General features: G+C 41.7%; 4 protein-coding genes across 12 annotated transcripts; 2 read left to right on the plus strand and 2 right to left on the minus strand.

Annotated features, from left to right (window-relative positions):
- The first annotated feature begins 23 nt into the window (after window positions 1-23).
- LOC6506430 (sphingomyelin synthase-related 1) lies at window positions 24-5,096 on the plus strand. The gene is made up of 4 exons (XM_001957855.4): window positions 24-970; window positions 3,294-3,797; window positions 3,864-4,030; window positions 4,099-5,096. Exons 1-4 carry the CDS (start codon window positions 316-318, stop codon window positions 4,591-4,593), a joined length of 1,821 nt encoding a protein of 606 aa, XP_001957891.1. The 5' UTR covers window positions 24-315; the 3' UTR covers window positions 4,594-5,096.
- Window positions 5,097-6,761: 1,665 nt separating this feature from the next.
- LOC6493506 (akirin) lies at window positions 6,762-9,553 on the minus strand. Of its 2 annotated transcripts, none has more exons than XM_014908930.3 (4): window positions 9,171-9,553; window positions 7,736-8,061; window positions 7,314-7,676; window positions 6,762-7,245 (listed from the first exon to the last, which is right to left on the minus strand). In XM_014908930.3, the coding sequence occupies exons 2-4, from the start codon at window positions 7,983-7,985 to the stop codon at window positions 7,235-7,237; spliced, it is 624 nt and encodes a 207-aa protein (XP_014764416.1). In that variant the 5' UTR covers window positions 7,986-8,061; window positions 9,171-9,553; the 3' UTR covers window positions 6,762-7,234. The 2 variants fall into 2 exon arrangements, with proteins under 2 accessions (XP_014764416.1, XP_001957890.1); XM_001957854.4 differs by lacking the exon at window positions 9,171-9,553 and adding an exon at window positions 8,131-8,149.
- A 197-nt stretch (window positions 9,554-9,750) lies between these two features.
- LOC6506432 (SH3 domain-binding glutamic acid-rich protein homolog) lies at window positions 9,751-14,030 on the plus strand. 8 transcript variants are annotated; one of them, XM_044714733.1, is made up of 5 exons: window positions 9,751-10,135; window positions 11,072-11,500; window positions 12,252-12,326; window positions 12,496-12,529; window positions 12,590-14,030. In XM_044714733.1, exons 1-5 carry the CDS (start codon window positions 10,091-10,093, stop codon window positions 13,570-13,572), a joined length of 1,566 nt encoding a protein of 521 aa, XP_044570668.1. In that variant the 5' UTR covers window positions 9,751-10,090; the 3' UTR covers window positions 13,573-14,030. The 8 variants fall into 8 exon arrangements, with proteins under 8 accessions (XP_044570668.1, XP_044570669.1, XP_001957889.1 ...); XM_032453836.2 differs by lacking the exon at window positions 9,751-10,135 and adding an exon at window positions 10,509-10,565; XM_044714731.1 differs by lacking the exon at window positions 9,751-10,135 and adding an exon at window positions 10,643-10,773.
- Window positions 14,031-15,607: 1,577 nt separating this feature from the next.
- LOC6493505 (translocation protein SEC63 homolog) lies at window positions 15,608-19,040 on the minus strand. Its single transcript, XM_001957851.4, has 4 exons — window positions 18,626-19,040; window positions 17,414-18,123; window positions 16,079-17,345; window positions 15,608-16,015 (listed from the first exon to the last, which is right to left on the minus strand). Exons 1-4 carry the CDS (start codon window positions 18,747-18,749, stop codon window positions 15,837-15,839), a joined length of 2,280 nt encoding a protein of 759 aa, XP_001957887.1. The 5' UTR covers window positions 18,750-19,040; the 3' UTR covers window positions 15,608-15,836.
- Window positions 19,041-19,219: the final 179 nt, after the last annotated feature.

Raw genomic sequence — 19,219 nt, forward strand, 5'->3', positions numbered from 1 at the left:
ACACCCCCAATCAGCTGTTGTTGGTAGGCGCTCTCACGAGCGAACCGAGTAGTCGCTGGAAATTACAAGTAAGCAAACCAAAAAATTAAATGTGCTTTTACATCAACAAACGCTGGACGCGCAATAAGTAAGACGTGAATTATGCGACGCCAGTGACACCCGATCGACTCATTTCACGGCTTGAAATGATGCACTCCGCTTGCACTCCGATCTAAAAGAACAAAAGCGGCCAACTGTACTGTTGATAAAAAGAAAAAAAAACAATTAATAAAGAAAAGAATCACACAGCGACGAGGAAAAAAAGAAAGCGCCGCGATGTGCGACGGTGAAATTTGCGAGCCAGTGACTCAGACCACCGCTGCGCGCTCCGAGGGCGGAGCTGAGGAACAGGTGCGGATGCACCGCTCCGAAACGACGGACAAGACACGTCCTCCGCCCACCCTACACCTCAATGGATCTCGTCCGGATTCCCCGACCGGAAAAGGCGCCTCAACGCATCCAGTGCATGCGGTGGATCCCCTGAAGGCGGCCCATTGGCTGTTGGACGATGTCATCCAGTGGGCCAGCCAAACAGAGCACCTGTCGCAGAATCTAATGGAATGCCTGCGAACGGAGGCCATCGACGGTGAAGTTCTGCTCTCCCTCACCGAGGACGATATCCGGGAATTTAGATATAAACTAGGCTACAAACTGACCTTCGGCGAGCTTAAGAAGTTCTGGCTGGCGGTCCTGAAGCTTCAGCTGTTGATCAAGAACAGCGCCGTGGACTCTGTGATGCTGGGCATTGAGAGTCACGTGGGTAATTCCATCAACTTTATGCCAGTGGCCGGATCTGTGGTCGGTCCACCGTCCTCCACCTGCCCGTGCCCCCAGCCGGACTGTCCCAGTTATGTGTCCGACTGCGATACGTACCTGAGGACGGGAGGGCGTTATGTTGCCCCCGAATACTTCAAAACCGCCATGAGTTTAGGTGAGTCGTCTCCGTCCCCGTCTCAGTCTCTACTTACTTCCCCCTTTTAATTGCGAAGGTCAATTGTTCGCTTATCGGTCGTGTGCCACTTATTGCTAGCTTTCTGCCATATCGCAACTGATTCAGACGCCAATTTCCCAACGCTTCCTATGTGTGATAGTCCGGGAGAGTGGGAGAGTTTCTAGTTCAATGTCTAATATACCAAGATATCTATACATTTTTTATAGTTTTTTTTCGTTTTTTGCCAAAAAAAATAATAAATATTGTAATATTTATGATTCTGATTGGCCATATCTGTGATTTAGAAACCCTATTTTCTAGTTTCCAATTATGAATAATATTTTCAACTATTTTTAATCAAAAATCTTTGTAATTACGAAGTTTATGAGTATTATTCTTATCATGGAAATGTCTGAAAATAAAAGCACTTGTTGATTGCTTGCATTGCAAAAGATTTCCCCTTTTCCGTTTTGAAATCAAAGTTCAAAGAGCATGTGGAGAATCTCAAAATTATATTCCAATTGTATTCGAATCAGACCCGAAAGAACATCATTTATGGATGAATGGCAGGAAGATCAAAAGAACACACGTTTCTCAGATCTTTGAGGTTGAAAACATGACATGTTTTGACATGTACGATCTATTAATACCATAACCTCACTTATAACACCATAACCTAAAAATAAAGAAGTCTATTTCCGAAGTTCAATGCCACTTTATACTATTTATTCCAAAGAAGACAAGTTTCTCAGATCTTTGGAGGTTGAAAGCATGACATGTTTTGACATGTTCCCTCTAATACTACCATAACCTCACTTATAACACCATAACCTAAAAATAAATAAGTCTATTTCCGAAGTTCAATGCCACTCTCACTATTTATGGCCTGATAACTACGTCATAAAAATAGTTTTAATTTTAATTATAGTTTTTGTGAGCTAGAGTGACGCGTTACTGTTATTTATTTCGAGTATTTTGGAGGTTAGCTATGAGGGGACGCCGCTCGCATTTATTTACGGACGGACACTCGGGGGAGTAGCCCCCTTACGGGCCGGGTTTTGTGTAACTTTGCGTGCCTTAAATTTCTAATTCGAAATTCCAACCTGTTCATGATACCCTTCGAGCGGCTATCGGCGACAGTTGACATTCGTCGATCTAAAATTAAATAAATAATAGTTCGTTCTGGAAATGTTTTGTTTATTGTTTGTGTTTGAGGAAATGTCTGGTGGCCCTATTGGTTGCTTAAATAAATAAATAAATAACAAATAAATAAGTGCTTGGCGATGGTTTCTATTTCACAAACACTTGCAGGTGCTGTTCTTTATTAGAATAGTATAGTTTTCTTAGTTTAGTTGCTAGGGGAGGGACTACTAGAACGATTCTAGATCGAAATCCTCCATAAAAATCTTCAAATAAGGCTTATTTTCTAACTTGTTACATTTTTCTGAAGGATACTTCTAGGAATGCCTAGACTGGAGGATATGGCCTACAATGGGGGCTATATCTGGGACACTTTTCTTAGAAGAAATCGAAGAATTCCGATTCTTAGAAGAAATACCTAAGAAGATTTCTGGATCTATTTTTCATTAATGTGCATCAAAATTTTGAAAGAAAACGTTTTTTTTTTTGTGATTTTTTTTTAGAAAAGACTTGGAGCCACTTTATGGCCCACAGCGAAGCCTATATCTTGTCTAATTTTCACCCGATTCTTCATCAAAATACCTTATAAGCTTTCTAAATAGGCTCTCTTCAAATCTTCTTTAAAATTTAGAATTAAAATGTTTTGTATATCATTAAAAAATGAAAATAATGCGATGGCTATCTGGGACAGTTCTTCTTATTCCTTCTATTTTATTCTATATCCCATTCTTGAATTGGTTTGAAATAGTATGTATGAAATTTATATTATTTTTTTAAATATTAGTATAAAATAGTCTGAAAGTCTAATTTTCCTGAAATGATTAATGAGTTGAATCATCTCTGTCACCAAAATATTAACAAAATATTAAAACAAACTCGTATCAGACTGATAACTCAATATATTCTGATAGCCCATAGGCTGAGTTTTGTTTTGGGGTTTTTATCGAGGCTACTTGGAAGAGATAAGCCTTTGTTTTTTAGGCAAGAGATATAGGCAAACAACAGGTAGACCATATATATAGTAATCTGTATAATATGAAAAATATTGCCAAAAGAGTCGTATAACACTCGGCCATAATTAATTGGACTTGGCTTAATACGTTCTGCTCTTTAGTCTCAGGTCTAGTGACTTTAAAAGTGAAATATAGACACGCTTAGTAACCGAGTCTCTTCCGATCGGCAGCCTACTCCTTCGTGGTCACCTGGATAACGTCGTTCGTCATGGTGATTGTGCACGAACGCGTGCCGGACATGAAGCGCTATCCCCCGCTGCCGGATATCTTTCTGGACAACGTGCCCCACATCCCGTGGGCGTTCAACATGTGCGAAATCACCGGATCCCTATTGTTCACCATCTGGCTGGTCGTCCTAATCTTCCACAAGTATCGTATGGTGCTGCTACGTCGATTTTTTGCACTGGCCGGCACTGTTTTCCTGCTACGGTGCGTCACCATGCTGATCACATCGCTGAGTGTGCCGGGCACCCATCTGCAGTGCAGCCAGAAGGATTTTGCCATCGATGATCCGAACGTGGACCTGGTGGGTGCACTGATCATACGGATGACACGGGCCTATCGCATCTGGAGCGGCCTGGGCATGTCGATCCAAGGAGTGCGCACCTGTGGCGACTACATGTTCAGTGGCCACACGGTGGCCCTCACCCTCCTTAACTTCTTCATAACGGAGTGTGAGTCGCTAGAGGATCTATGTCTCTTTCTTCCAGACATTAATCTGATTGTTCTGATCCTTCCAGACACTCCCCGGAATCTGTACTTCCTGCACACGCTCACCTGGCTGCTCAACATGTTCGGCATCTTCTTTATTCTGGCTGCCCATGAGCACTACTCCATCGATGTGTTTGTGGCCTTCTACATCACCTCTCGCCTCTTTCTGTACTATCATACTTTGGCTAACAATCGGGTAAGGATCACCACTTATGATATAACATGGTCTGGTGTCCATAATCTTTTCCAATCCTACCATTGCAGGCTCTGATGCAGGGCGACTCGAAGCGGACGCGGGTCTGGTTCCCAATGTTCAGCTACTTCGAGAGCAGTGTAGACGGAATGGTGCCCAATGACTTCGACACGGTGGGCTCGCTTATAACCGGGATCCTGAACCAACTGCTGAAGGGCAAGGACCAGTTGATATTGCTCGCCAAGCGTGATTGGTCGGACGGATCAGTGGATTCCGCAACATCGAACCAAATGTTTGGAATCGATTCGGACATCCATGTGCTCGGCTATGGGCCCAACGCCACGTTCTTCACCCCCAACCAGACGGCTGCCGGACTCAGTCGCCACAACAGTCAAACGCATCTGAATGCCAAGGCTACCCAGAACCCGGGTCCTGCACCTGCGCCGGCGAATCTGCAGAATTCGCAGGCTCAGAAGCGTACCTTTCGGGATGTAAGCTTGGACCCGTTCTCCAGGACATCCGTGGCGGCTAGTCCGGATCTGGCCAAGGAAAAGAAGCTGCTCTGATCGAATCACTACACCTCTATCGAATCGCTCTTCCACATCAGTTTTTTTTTCTTAAAAAAAAAAGCAGAAGAAACATGCCGAAATCAACAACACCGACTGATATTTTTATTTCAAAATTTCCATTTTTCCCCCTCCCAGTTTTCCTTATGCTCCCTTTTTTTTCTTAGTGTATGTATGCCTTCAATCATTCGTAGTGCCTTCCGGGTATTCTTCCCCTCCACAGTCTACAGTCTACAGCCTACAGCCTTTAGTTGAAAAATTCTCGCCGGGAGACGCTTTAAAAATCGGGCTGATTAATGAAAGATGATATATAGTATCCCTCCTCATTCCGTTCAAGTTGACATTTTGAACTAAATGTATTTATTATTGAAGACTTTTAATGCATTATTATGTAATTGTAAGCATGTGAAACAAGTGTATCTTTTAGTTAGCGTTAAGTTTGAAAACGTTTTTGTTTGAAACGCACAAAAAAATTCAATAAATCGAAATGAATATTCTCAGAATTCCATTAGAGGCTTTTGTAGTTTTGGTCAAAAGTGTATTGTATGAAAAAAATGCAAATAAATATAAATTTTAAAGAAAATTTCCAGGGATCCCCTTCGAAATTTAAGAAAAAAGCATGGAAGGACAATATAGCCCCCAGCAGTGGCTGTATCTTGGCCATTTTCCATCCAATCCTTAAGCGGAATACCTTAAACGATTTGTAGATAGATTCTCCATCATTCTGCATTAAAATCTAGGAACGAAATATTTTTTCGATTTTTTGATCAAATTTCCAGGGGATCGCCTTTAAAAATCGCCTTTAAAGGACAATATGGCCCCCAGCGATGGCTGTATCTTGGCCAATTTCTATCCGATTCTTAAGCGGAATATCTTTAAAGATTTGTAGATAAATTCCCTATCATTCTGCATCAAAATCTAGCAATTAAAAATTTTTTCGAGTTTTTATTAAAATTTCTAGGGGATCCCCTTCAAAAGTTATGAATGGATGCATGGAAGGCAATATGGCCCCAGTGATGTATCTTTTTTTTAAGTTAGAGGGTTGAGACTTTCTGTGGAAATATTTTTGGGCCAACTAATCCGACCTACCAAGTTTCATTAGGATCGGCCGACTATATCCCATAGCTGCAATATAACTGAACGAACGGAAATGACACAACCTTAGTACTTTTTACAGATACATGGAGGTTTCCCCATAACCCCATTTCTCATAAGGATCGGCCAAATATATACGATCCGATATATATCTAATAAAATAATCCTTTCCTGTTTGATTAAGGATCAAGTGTTCAGGATAGAAAGAAAATGAGGACCAGGAGTTGCTTTTACAATTCATTTTATTTTTCTTCATTTTTTGTTTTTAATATAAAAATGGCATTTCTTTACTAATTTTAAGTTTAAATTACTAATGTAAAGTATGTATGATTGCGGTAATTGAAAAATATATATATCATTTATATATATATATGTATACATATTCTTGTGTATATTCTTCAAGGTGTGAAAAAAATATTTTAATGAACATGAATCGTCTTTAAAGCGTATATATATTTTTTTTCTCTCTATTATTTATTTTTTTTTTTTGTATTCATATGAAAGCGTTCAATTAGACTTAAAGAATAACATTTTATTATTATTTCGGTATTCATTTCCCGCACACACGTAGGTAAAAGTATACAAATGGAAACATTTCAGTTGTTCGGTGTGTGTGTGTGTGTTTTCATTTCTTTGCAATAATTCATCATCAAAGGAAGAAACAATTAACAAACGAATCTCTAGAAAATAGACAAAGAGTCAAGCGTTCGTTTCTCGCCTTATTACAACTAATTTGCAAAAATAAACTATGAAAAGTGTTCATCATGAGTAGTTTTTTGTATTTTTTTTATTTTTAATGATTACTCCTCGTGGCATAGGACTGCGACTGCGACTGCATTGCTCTCTCTCTCATAAATTACTATTCCAAAAAACAATATAGTTTGATACGTTTACATGATACCTTACACGCTACATATGTTCCTAACATATATATCTTTACCAATTCTGTCTGTCTGGCTATATGCACGAAGCTACTATTGAGGTTCTCTTTATTTCATCTCTACAAATCGCACCTTCTCATATCGCATTATCATATTGTTATGTGTATCTGAAGTGTGTTGTGTATATAGGCATTTAATAATAGATATTTGTCATTTTATTTAGAATCTTTGTTATGCAAAAAACATAAATTTAACAAGATTATTATTCTTTTACTCCATTCGTGGTTGCTTTTGCTTCTCTGATGATGCTAGCGGGTAAGTTATTTTCTCATCTCTGCTGCTAGCCGATACAATTATTTGTAATTCTAGGCGTAAACTATAACTGCTTCCTTTTTTTTTTGTTTTGTTTTGTTTTCTTGCATGTATTTCAAAATATATATTTAACTCAATGTTGTATTTTTTTTTTTTTGTTATTTTTTTCTAGGTTTTTATGCCTTTGTTTTTAGTTTCCTTATTTGTTTGTTGGTTTTTTGTTTTGTTTTTTGTTTGTTATTTGTTTAGTTTAAATGAGGGCTGTTGTTGTTGCGGTAAGACTACCGTCACATAAGATCGTAGTGCAATTATTAATTTCTGTTCTGTGAGGCTCTCGAGCTCTTCACACAGCCTTACGAAAGATCTGCAAAAAATAGTTACAAAATTAATTAAAAATAATTCTAAAAAAAAGATATAGAATGTTATACTAACAGCTAGGCGCTGCCTCGTAGCTACGTTGGATCTGATCGTATGTGAACTTCACAAAGGCGTCGTACTGCTCGGCCAGCTTGGTGGTTAGGACACCCTCGTATAGCTCCCGCAGCTGATTCTCGCGCTCCTTCAGCATGCTCTCGCAGATCAGCTGCACCTGCTTGAACGTGAACAGAGCCTTCTCGCCGTGCCGCATCAGCGCCAAGTTCGGCGGGCTGTCCGGGCGACGTGGGCTCTCCGGACCCATTTCCGAGCCGCTTGACTCCGAATCCTGCATCCGCTCCAGTGCCGCTGCCGTTATGGGCAGCTGCTTGCGCTTGTGCAGTCTCTTGATCTCGTTGCACAAGTTCTCAGCCATCTTATCTGAATAAGATAGAGATTTTTAATAAAATATGTCTAATAAACTCTCATGATATACTTACCTGGTGACATTTTGGCCAAGGAGGCCTCGCTGAAGGGACTAGGCTCAGTGTTGTCCTTGGCGAAGCGATTGCTGGGCGTGTGCGGCAATCCCGCTGAGGTGCTGGGACCATCGCGATCCCGGGTCGATGGGGAGGACGATGGACTGGCGCTGCTACCAGATTGGCCAAATGGATTGCAGCGCCGGCGCTTCGGTGGGCGCTGGTTCATCGACTCCCAGTCCACGGAGCGTTTCAGTGTTGCGCAGGCCATCGCTATGATTGCTGTTTTCCTTGAGAATGGTTTCGGTCCGAATTAGTCCTCTCCTGGATCTCCGCACGTCCGTCGGCTGCAAAATGGAAACACAAAACAATGGATGAGTAAACAGAAACAGGTTTCAAGGAAGAACAGGATTCACTTGCTGGATTGCCACTTGCTGCTAGCTTGGCCGTCAAATGAGAACTATCTTATCGCTCCTAGGCCGTGAGTTGATAGCTAGATGCCACGCCAGATATGGGCCACAACTTGTAAATGTCAGCTGCTACCAGAGGCAGGCAGGCAACACCCTTAAAGGATAATAACAAAGAGAAAGGAAGAAAGGACGAAAGGAGAAACCAACCACGACGCAAAATGCATACCAATGCAAGGCGAGCGAGCTGAGAAAAATGAGGAGTTGGGGGAAGGCCAAGTGTAATCCAATGCCAGAGCAGAACAACCACCGGAGGAGGCAACTACTACGCAGGATGAAGTGCGTAGCTGGTGTGGTGCAGGCGGCGGCAGCTGTACCAGCTGTTTTTTCACACGCACACCAAGACAATGCCCCGCAACACGTTGGTATGTGTGTGTGTGTGTGTGTCAGCTTGCCTTCCGTAGCAGTTTTTCACCTTTTTTTTTCGGGCATTATTGAATTCTTTGGTGGCTCTACGTGCCACCGTGCCACCATGCCAGAGATTAGGCCGGACAGCTAGCTTGTAGTGCGATCGCAGTGGTTGCGTCGCAGTGGAGTATATGCACGGAAAACGAAATGCGCAAAAGCCGGGGCCAAAACCCCGACTCTGTATCTTCTGCGTTGTGCAATACACAGTAGCTCTTAAAACAAAAATTTCTACTACTAAATGTTATCTAATTAATGATTTATAACATAATTTTACTTAAAACACAAGATTCTTTATATTCCCTGAGAAAAAAAAAAATAGAAAATTAAAACAAAAATGGGAAACGATATATTTTTCGTGGTTCGTGTCTTGGCTACAGTAATGCCAGCTGCCAATAAATCCTATTTGTCATATGTGTGTTGGTCTGTGTGCGTTCTTTGCAATGGTGTGAGTGGTACTCACACACACACGCACACGCACACTGCAGTGAGTTGGAATGTTGATTTCATGAAATTTTAAAAATGGTCGAATCGCATATCATTATCAGCGCTTTTTCCCCCTCTCTACCAACAAATTCACTTACTGTACGTTGATGGGGTTTTTTTTTCTTCTTTTTTGGCTATTTCCGCTGGCTACTCGCTTTCTGCACCACTTCACACGCGCTTTATTTACTTTTTATTGTATTGCACGCACACTCACGCTTATATTTTTCAACTCCAGTTGGCTCTCGTTTAGATATTTTGTAGTATATTGCTATTGCTTCGGGTATCGTTTTGCTTTTGTCAGGGATTTGAGCAGTATTACAAAGGCCACTAAAATGCACTTTTGAATAGGTTTTTCACAGTTTGTGCTATTTCATTTACAAATTTTCGTCTCGTCTCTCGATTCTTGGGAAAAATGGACGACGATGCGTGCGTGACGAAGATAGAAGTGGAGAAACAGCGATGTCATCGATGTTTTTAAATCATCGGCTTATCGATATTTCCACATTACAGCTCCACAAAGATAGCTTCTTAGAGGCGGACCAAAAATGTATAAAATTTTTGTTTAGCTAATAAAAATATTTTCCTAACATTGACGATTTAAAATAATAAGCTTAGTTTTATTATAATCGCTCTCGATTCAGGGTTGGAACTAGTTCAAGAATATCGTTAGTGGGCTAACTAGTTCGATATAAACATATCTGGATATCGGTATATATCGACAAAGTAGGAAATAATTTCCTCCACACTTGATAAATATTAAATTTATTTGCACTTTTGCAAGCGACAATTGCCTTATTTTATCCGCGACTTGGCCGCTTAAGAGAAGACTGCATTCTTCCGCAACCGCAACAGGCATATAATCGGCGTCCGGTTGAGTGAAAACATTACGTAGAGGCCGCCTCTAGGAAAAAAGAAAGAAAGAGGATCTAAAAATATTCTTAATCGCTGTGAAAGTAGCCAGCCAGCCAGTGTATTGAAATAGCGCCTGAAATCAACAATATTATTATTAACTGCAATCATGGTACTCAAAGTCTACGTCAGCGGCATGTCCGGCAATAAGGAGGTGAGTGTTTGTCATCATGGGCGAGGCTGGGCGGAGGGCGGGGTTCAAGCGAGTGGCATGTCATGTTATTGGAATGTTTGGCCCTGTTATTACCAACAAACATAGATAAAAAAAAAAAAGCTAATAAAACAAGTGGGTGGAGGAACAGCGGGGGTGCCGATATGCATTGCAGATTCTATTTTATTCCTCAACCCATCACTTGTTTCTGTGTGTGTGTGTCAGATCCGAAAATTTCCCTGATCTATAAAGTTTATGCCTTTCAAATAAATATAAATATTTTAAATATATATATTTAAAATAATTATTATTATTATCTTAATTATTTTGTAAAATCAAATTGCCAACACTGATGCGTGATGATATATGTATGTATGTAGATGATGTATGTATGTATGTACGAGTGTTTGTACAGTCGAAACGACAACAGCAAGTGGGTATTTTGATTGACTAGGTGTGCGTGAGTATAGGTGTGGTGGTGGTGGTGGCAAGAAGAAGAGCACCAACGACCGCAAACATTTCATTGCCCATATAAGCTTATTTGTCTGTGAAACTGTAAATCCTACATGCCAGAAAAAAGAATTCATTATCCATTGATCGAAAGCTGCGTGGGCCACTCTCTTTCTGTTAGTGGTGTGAGTGTGAGTGTGCGTGCGTGATTCATCGTTCCACCGGCTTTCCAGTGCCATCTTCTTTGTTCTCGAAGTTCGCCACAACATAACGGACATTGTGTTCCAGTCTACACAACAATGTCTTTGTTTACATCTTTTGTGGCTTTCTATGAAAAAAATCGTATAAAAAATGAAAGGAAAATAACTACAACTTTTTATCGGATAAGTGCAACACCCTACAAACATATTTCAATTAGGTTTCCTTATCAGCCTTATCTAAGGCTGGGCTGGCAGTAAGACTGTTATTAATTTTTGTATCGCCCCGCAGGTGAAGAAGCGCCAACAGCGCGTTCTCATGATCCTCGACAGCAAGAACATCCAGTATGACACGGTGGACATCACGGAGCCCGGCAAGGAGTCCGAGAAGGAGCTGATGCAGAACAAATCGACGAGCAACGGCGGCACTGTCAGCGACCCGGAGCCCCGTCACCCCCTGCCACCGCAGATCTTCAATGATGAGGACTACTGCGGCGACTATGACGCCTTCGACATGGCCAACGAGATCGACACCCTGGAGGTGTTCCTCAAGTTGGCCCCGGCAGACACCACGGCTGTTAGCACCGCCCAGATCGAACTGAAGCAGGAGAACGGCGAGGCCAAGAAGGAGGAGGCTGAAGCGGAGGGAGAGTCCGAGGACAAGGACAAGCCGGAGGGGGGAGAGGGCGACACCAACGGCGAGACGGCGGAGAAGGCGGAGGTTTGAACTTCAGCTTATTGCCCGTACAGCAGCCAGCATCCTGCAATCAACAGCAATAGAATTAACAGCAAACTAAAGCCGTACTAACAGCACCGACACTACCAACTCTCTCTATTTATCTTACTTTCTAATCCTAAAAAATTGGTTGAACTTTAGGGATATTTTGGAATATAATATCTTAAAATTAACTACCATAATTGCAACCATAGTTCCACCACATTATTCAGGATTAGGATGAGAAAGAATGTTCTATTTTTTGACATTTTCAAAATGTGTTTTAATTTTTAACGACTGCGGTTCTTAATCTTAAGTTTACGAACGTATTTAAGCGAGGGCTAGCCCATCCCATCTATCAGTTGTGTTAACCCCGAGGAAAAGACAATTTTAATCAAAATATTTATAATCATTCACTGACTTACATCCAACAGCAATATATGTACCATCTTGTAGCAGCACTTTTAGGCCTAAGTTGGATCTATTTGGAGTGTTTAGAGCTGAGACTTTTGTGCAGCCGTTTATGTTAATGCTTAAACATAAAAAAGAAATACGCTGCCCGTGTAATAAAACGAAATATATTTGTATTAACTGAAAGAGTATAACCGCCAGCAAGCTTGTTTTTCTAACCAAATTCTAACCGAATCTCTAACCCACAATCCTAACATCGCATGTTGGCTCTAAAGCAATTAGGAGTAGGAGTAGGTGCTGATCTTCAGCTAAAATGCATCTCTAATGTCTGCGAGTTTCTTCGAAGAACAAGGACGAGGACGGCGAGGAGAAGCCCGAAGGCGCAGAAGATGGCGCCAAGGAAGAGGACACCACTGATAAGGTAAAAAGACTGTAATAAGGATGTGCATGGACCCCAGTTGCCCCACTTGCCCTGTACTTTTCTGATCTTGTATCTGTATATATTTTCACCTCCACCCACCCACCAATAACTACCCACCACAATCATGTGCACGCACCACCACCACCCAACCACCACCCACCACCCTCAGACTGAGACAGAAGAGAAGGCGGAAGAAGATGCAGGTAAAGATAGTAAGCCTTCGAAGGAATCTGCTCCAAGCTCTAATCTTGATGTTCCTTTAGAGAAATCGGAGAAGGCTGAGAATGAAACGAAAGAAGAATCCGAAGGGGATGACACGAAAGAAGAATCTAAAGACGATGAAGGAGAGGAGAAATCTGGGGAGGAAGAAACCAAAGAAGAATCTAAGGAGGAAGAAACCAAAGATGAATCGAAGGAGGAAGAAACCAAAGAAGAATCTAAGGAGGAAGAAACCAAAGAAGAATCTAAGGATGAAGAAACCAAAGAAGAATCTAAAGAGGATGAAGGTAAAGTAGAATCTAAAGAGGATAAAGGCAAAGAAGAATCTGAGAAGAAAGAAACCAAAGAAGAATCTAAAGAGGATGAAGCCAATGAAGAATCTAAAGAGGAAAAAACCAAAGTAGAATCTGAGGAGAAAGAAACCAAAGAAGAATCTGAGGAGAAAGAAACCAAAGAAGAATCTAAAGAGGATGAAGGTAAAGTAGAATCTAAAGAGGATGAAGGCAAAGAAGAATCTAAAGAGGATGAAGGCAAAGAAGAATCTAAAGAGGAAAAAACCAAAGTAGAATCTGAGGAGAAAGAAACCAAAGTAGAATCTGAGGAGAAAGAAACCAAAGAAGAATCTAAGGAGGAAGAAACCAAAGAAGAATCTGAAGAAGAAAGCAAAGAAAAGTCCGAGGAGGATGAAAAAGAAACTGAAAATAAGACCGAAGAAGAGGACGCTGATGAAGAGTCTTCTGAAGAGGAAGACGACAAAGAAAAAACCGAAGAAGGTGAAGCCAACGATGAGACTAAAGAAAGTACTGAGGAAGATGCGACCAAAGAGAGCAAAGCAGAAACGGATAAAGATTTAGGAAAAGAGGAGACTGTTGAAAAAGAATCTAGCGAAAAAGATGCCGAAGAAAAGTCGGAAGAAACCACTGAAGAAAAACAAGAGAAGACAGAAGAACAGGATAGCAGTAAAGCGGAGGAGAAAGTTGAAAGTGAAGAAGAATCTTCGGAGGAAGAAAGCGAGAAAGAGGAATAACTGTAACCTGCCCCCCAAAAAACGAACCATCGACATGAGAAACCCAAAACATGGCATCTGCATAAGATATAAAAAAAAAAACACTCATTCATACGCACATCCTAAAAAAAAAATGCACATTTAGCCAATAATATCTAAAGTTTTGTAAATAGACACAAGAACCCACTAATAGCGAACATGGTGACGGGTATCGAACCCTAGATTAAGGGCCTTTTGTGACAATTCTTATTAAATAACCTTTCTTATCCCACCCCCAACGCGACCCTAACGCCACAGGTTGCCCTGACGACCCCGGAAACATCGCCATCTGTCGGAGACATCCAACATCCTCCGGCTACTACTTCCTCCGATTCTCAATCAGCTCTCTTATTGGAAAGTGAGCGAACGGCTGCATCGCTTTAATTTTCATTTTTTTTAAATAGTTAACTGAAAATAAAAAAAAATTGTTCAATTTTTAATGAAATAATGTTTTTTTTCGAACTTTTAATCATGGAAAAATGAAACAAAATGAAAACAAAAACATTTCAGTGATTTAGATTCAAAATTTTTAGGTAATTATAATACAATTATTGTGCAATTAATAAAATATTTGAAAGTTTGTGGAACGTTAGTTAGATTTTTGTGTAAAAAAAATTGTGAAAACGAAAAAATCCCGATGATGATAATTTTCAGTTATATTATATAACCATTAAACCAATAAATAGACTTATGATTACGTGTCTCACTTTTAGTTCTTGTATCCAAATAATTAAATATACAGTACATTATTATTATGTTTAGTACAGTCACTAACCATACAACATATAGACTTCTCATTTCATACAACGAAAATGGACGCAAAAATTTCTTGCGACAGGCCCCCGGAGGCCCCAGAGAGAATCTTACTCTCATTCTTACGCTCATTTTTACGCTCATAATCTCATTTAACTTTTTTGGTTGTTCAGTCGCAGAGAGGCGCATCATCAAGAAGGTTCTTCTGCGGTTTAACCGATCTTTATATGTATGCGTGCTCACACATTCACACACACGGTTTCATGTGTGCGTTGGATTTCGTTTTGAAACCAGCTAAAATTTTTGATTTTTGTAACTTTACAGGCATGCTACCCTAAGAAAATGGGAGTTGGGAGTGTGAAAAAATTTTATTATATTTTATATTATATATTTTTATATATCATACTTTTTATACATATTTAGGAATACGATTAGATGGCAGCAGTAAAATGCTTCACATATATATTTACGAAATTACGTATTTATATATTTACGAACAATTAAAAATCATTGTACTTAGACAGGGTATCTTTCAGTCGCTTTTATTTAAAACCCAAATTTCACTGTTGTTATTTTCATGGTTCTTGCATACCCTACTGATGCCCACGGAAACAAAAAATCAGCTGTTTTTGTTTATTCTCACTCCACAAAAATCATCTATCAGAAGGGTATGGAACACCATCCGCTGGCAGAACTACAACAACTTAAAAGCAATCGACTGAAATATACCCTGTTTCTACCTTAATATATAAATTTTAATGCATTCGTTGACATATGCATATATATATGTGAAAAACATTTTACAGCTACCACTTAATCGCATTCCATAACAAATATAAAATATAGGTTGAAATATTAATATGTAAAACATATTTTTTTCATCATTAGCGTATAATGTTTATCCCAATTTTCTTAGGGTAGCATGCCTGTAAAGTTACAAAAATCAAAAATTTTAGCTGGTTTCAAAACGAAATCCAACGCACACATGAAACCGTGTGTGTGAATGTGTGAGCACGCATACATATAAAGATCGGTTAAACCGCAGAAGAACCTTCTTGATGATGCGCCTCTCTGCGACTGAACAACCAAAAAAGTTAAATGAGATTATGAGCGTAAAAATGAGCGTAAGAATGAGAGTAAGATTCTCTCTGGGGCCTCCGGGGGCCTGTCGCAAGAAATTTTTGCGTCCATTTTCGTTGTATGAAATGAGAAGTCTATATGTTGTATGGTTAGTGGTACAGTACACGGTAAAATGAAGTTTTTGTTTTTCTTGTTCTTGTTTTTTTTTTTTTTTATAGTTATTTACGCTCTATTTCGGGATATTTTCCATTACAAAACTAGTAAAAATGCGAAGGAAGGTCGCTCTCGCATCGGGGCCTCCTCATCCTCCTTCTCCGTGACACAAAACTCATTTACTAAAAGGAAAACAAAGAGGCTTCTTCCGTCCCAAAAACAGATAGTGGAGACCCAACTGTCCAAAAAACCTTCCCAATCTAGTCGCTATCCTCCTCGTCGGACGTGTCTGTGGTGTAGTCGCTCAGGTTCTCCTGCTGATCGTTGTGCTCTGGCTCCGATTCGCTCAGATCCCACTGGGGATGATCCGTCGGTGGTACGGGCGCCTTCTGCACGTCCAGTTTCAGCTCCTGCTGCTGGTCCATGCCCAGATAGGAGTCTATATATGAAAAATGGAAATTAGTAACAATTATTAGTGCAATTATTTGTTAACAGAACTTACCTGATCTCAGGCACACAGTGAAGGTGTAGACACCGGGCCAACGGGGTGCTGTAAACTTCAGCTGGATCTCCTCCTTTTCGACCAGATTGGTCACATGGTAGGGTGCGGTAAGCAGGGTGCGAGACTTCCGGTCGCAGATGTAGGTCCACCAATACTCTTGCTTCTCCTCGGGGAAAAACGGACAGTGGACGGTGTGCGAGAGCCTCGATTTGCCCTCCAGACGCTCTCGTTTATTGAGCTTCGCTTGGAGGCGCTCCCACTCCTCGTCGTCGTCGTCATCCAGCGAGGAGTGGTTCTTATTGCCCTTCTCCTCATCCTCACTGCCACTGCATGCGGCAGATTCGATATCGCTGTTATCAGCTCCACCCGCATCTGATTCAGCGTCCGAATTGCCCGTTGCCGTTTGATCCTCGGAAGCGGCGGCAGTAGCAGCCGCAGCAGCCGCAGTGGCCTTTGGTGGAGCCTTCTTCTGATTGTTTTTCTGGTTCTGGGCGGGCTTTTTGCCACCCTTTCCCTTGCCTCCCTTGCGTGGCTTAGCCCAAGCGGAGGTCTTTTTGGCTGGAACAGCTGTAGCAGCCGCATCATCATCATCTCCAGCAGCCTCTTCGTTAGCATCATCGTTTATTCCCTGCTTCTCCGGGGCCTTTGTATCCCCGAACAACGTCTTCATGTCCTTGCGCTCCAGGGTAACAGTAACAGTAACTATAGCTCCCGCGGTGACCACATTGGTGTTCTCGTCATCAATTACCTCGCATCGAATGGAGAAATCGATCAACGGCATCTTGCCCAGCACCTTCATGGTGTTCTCATACTCAAAGTCTGTCAGATTTTTTAGCAGCGTTCGGCTCTCCTCCGGCTTTAGCTGGGCGAATTGCTGGAGATTCTTCACATGCCTCTTCTTGTTCATGAAGTACAGATGGTCCTCGGTGAGGTGGGGCAGCTGCAGTAGCGGCGACTTGAACTCCCACAGTCCCTGGATGATCATCGGCGACATTTTCATGCAGTTCTCGATCGTTTCAATGCTTGGGAGGCGGGGTACACGCCTAGCATACGCCATCATGACCAGCTGGTGGACACAGGAAACCATTTCTTGGACTAGATAAGGACACTTTTTCACCACGAACTGACGATCTCGTTCCAGGGTCTCTGGGTTGAGTGGAATCCGGCTTAGGTGAGCGTGGAGAATGGCGCGTGCCTTGATCGAATACATCCGGCACAATGGATGCTCCTTGCACTTTTCATTAAGGTTCGGCAGCTGCCGGATTAGCTACATAGATGGAAGACATATTTATGAATACGGAAGTATTTGGTTAAATGGTCAGTAAAGTTACTCACAGCGGGCACTTCATCGTTATCCGACTGCCGTTCCTGCACTTGCGAATTGTGTCGCTTATCGAACTCCAAACTGGCAGCCAACACCATGAGGGCGCGCTTCAACAGCATGTGCGGTGTCTTGTGAATGAAGTAGAAGTACATCTGAGTGGTGTCGAGAAGGACTTTGTCGCCACTGAAGCGAATGGAACGATACCACCACACACCCACCGCCGATGGCATAGCCACCATAAACACCAGACCATACAGACCCAACACCCAAACACTATTCTCTTTCTCGACGATCCACGAGGGCAGAGCAATGCCGAACGACATGGCACCGGGGCCATCGGGATTTCCATACTTTTCGTAGTTCTCCTTGGCCACTTCATCTGTTAGAGCCTGATAGGCTTTGCTCAGCATCATGAAGGACTTCTCGTCACCGGTCTCTTTGTCCGGATGCAGCACCTTGGACAGTCGGTAATAGGCTTTCTTGATCTCCGCCTGGGATGAGGATGGCGGAACACCCAGAATTTCGAACGGATCGAAGCTGGCCATCTCGTAATCGAACTGTGAGACGCGGTATGTGAGGAAGAGCAGTAGGGCCCATCCCAGCACGATGGTTAGCTTGATGGTCCATGATTTCAGGGCTCTGTATGGTTCTGCGTTGGCCAGAATCCTTTTCTTCTTTAGGCAGTCGGCGCACTGGCACTCTTCCTTTGATTTTCCCGGATCTGGAATGAGACATTACTTAATACCTCTTTACAAAATAAATACTCTACTAATTCTACAATCTGACTCTTGACCCAAATATTCATCAGATTTAATGATCCATTTCGTAGATCGGAATAAAAAAACATGTCCCTGATCTTTCCGACGCATAAACTTTTGGAGCGGCGACAGTGTCCCAATTGACGAAAGAGCGAAGAGAGAGTCGCATGCTCGACCCGTCTTTGCTGCGGTAATCGCAGCTTTCACCAATACGACGACACTGTAGACTCCAAGATTCCCAATTTCTGAGCTGACGTTGTTAGAATAAGTTATTGGAACGTGTCCATTTCAGCAGTGGACACAACACTATAGGAGAGGAAAGCTAAACGTACACACAAACACACAACCACACACACCCACAAACAGCTGCAGGTGGATGAGTAGAAAATGAGAGCGACGAGCAGGGAGATTTTAAAGGCGACTGTGGTGGGCAGCGGCTGCGGCTGCGGCAGCGGCACTACTAACCTTCTTTCTTTTTACGTGGCCAATAATAAATCGTCGTGGGTATCAGTATGAGGGCCAGGAATGATAACACAAAGTAGTAGAATGTTCCGCCGCTCTCATCGTACTGGAACTTTTGACCCGCCATATCCTAAATATGTTATTTATTGTATTTCCTATGGTAGTTTGCACTTTTCCTCCGGCAGCACTCCAGCTGATGCGGCTTCCCCTTCCGGCTCCTCTTCCAGGGTATCTACAACCAATCAGCTACGTGTAATGGAGCTTGCGGTAAGCTCCTGCTGTTGCTGCTGCTGCCAAATTGCACAAATTTGTACGCCGCGAATTTAAAAAAAACTCAGTATTTACACCGACGCATGAGCTGACACGTAGGGTTGCTGTTAGAGGTGGAAGAAATTAAGTGTTATTTAAATACTGCCAAAAAATACTAGCGTGGAACCGTTAGTGGTGGGAGAAATTAAGTGTTATTTAAATACTATCAATAAATACTAGCGTGAAACCGTTAGAGGTGGGACAAATTATGTGTTTATTAAATAATGACAATACTAGCGTGACACTAATTATGAAAAATTCTAAAGAAAAACTGAGGTTACAAATATG

This window comes from Drosophila ananassae, chromosome 2R, assembly GCF_017639315.1.
Source record: "Drosophila ananassae strain 14024-0371.13 chromosome 2R, ASM1763931v2, whole genome shotgun sequence".
NCBI lineage: Eukaryota > Metazoa > Arthropoda > Insecta > Diptera > Drosophilidae > Drosophila > Drosophila ananassae.

Bases quoted from the DNA above. Each gene is read 5' to 3' on its own strand.
- LOC6506430 (XM_001957855.4), top strand. From the start codon at position 316: ATGTGCGACGGTGAAATTTGCGAGCCAGTGACTCAGACCACCGCTGCG. The intron at 971-3,293 runs GTGAGTCGTCTC...TCCGATCGGCAG, and splicing joins CAAAACCGCCATGAGTTTAG to CCTACTCCTTCGTGGTCACC. The intron at 4,031-4,098 runs GTAAGGATCACC...CTACCATTGCAG, and splicing joins ATACTTTGGCTAACAATCGG to GCTCTGATGCAGGGCGACTC.
- LOC6506432 (XM_044714731.1), top strand. From the start codon at position 10,699: ATGCCAGAAAAAAGAATTCATTATCCATTGATCGAAAGCTGCGTGGGC. The intron at 10,774-11,071 runs GTGAGTGTGCGT...ATCGCCCCGCAG, and splicing joins TTTCTGTTAGTGGTGTGAGT to GTGAAGAAGCGCCAACAGCG. The intron at 11,501-12,251 runs GTTTGAACTTCA...GTTTCTTCGAAG, and splicing joins AGACGGCGGAGAAGGCGGAG to AACAAGGACGAGGACGGCGA.
- LOC6493505 (XM_001957851.4), bottom strand. From the start codon at position 18,749: ATGGCGGGTCAAAAGTTCCAGTACGATGAGAGCGGCGGAACATTCTAC. The intron at 18,124-18,625 runs GTTAGTAGTGCC...GTCTCATTCCAG, and splicing joins GCCACGTAAAAAGAAAGAAG to ATCCGGGAAAATCAAAGGAA. The intron at 16,016-16,078 runs GTAAGTTCTGTT...TTTCATATATAG, and splicing joins CACTGTGTGCCTGAGATCAG to ACTCCTATCTGGGCATGGAC.
- LOC6493506 (XM_014908930.3), bottom strand. From the start codon at position 7,985: ATGGCCTGCGCAACACTGAAACGCTCCGTGGACTGGGAGTCGATGAAC. The intron at 7,677-7,735 runs GTAAGTATATCA...TATCTTATTCAG, and splicing joins CTTGGCCAAAATGTCACCAG to ATAAGATGGCTGAGAACTTG.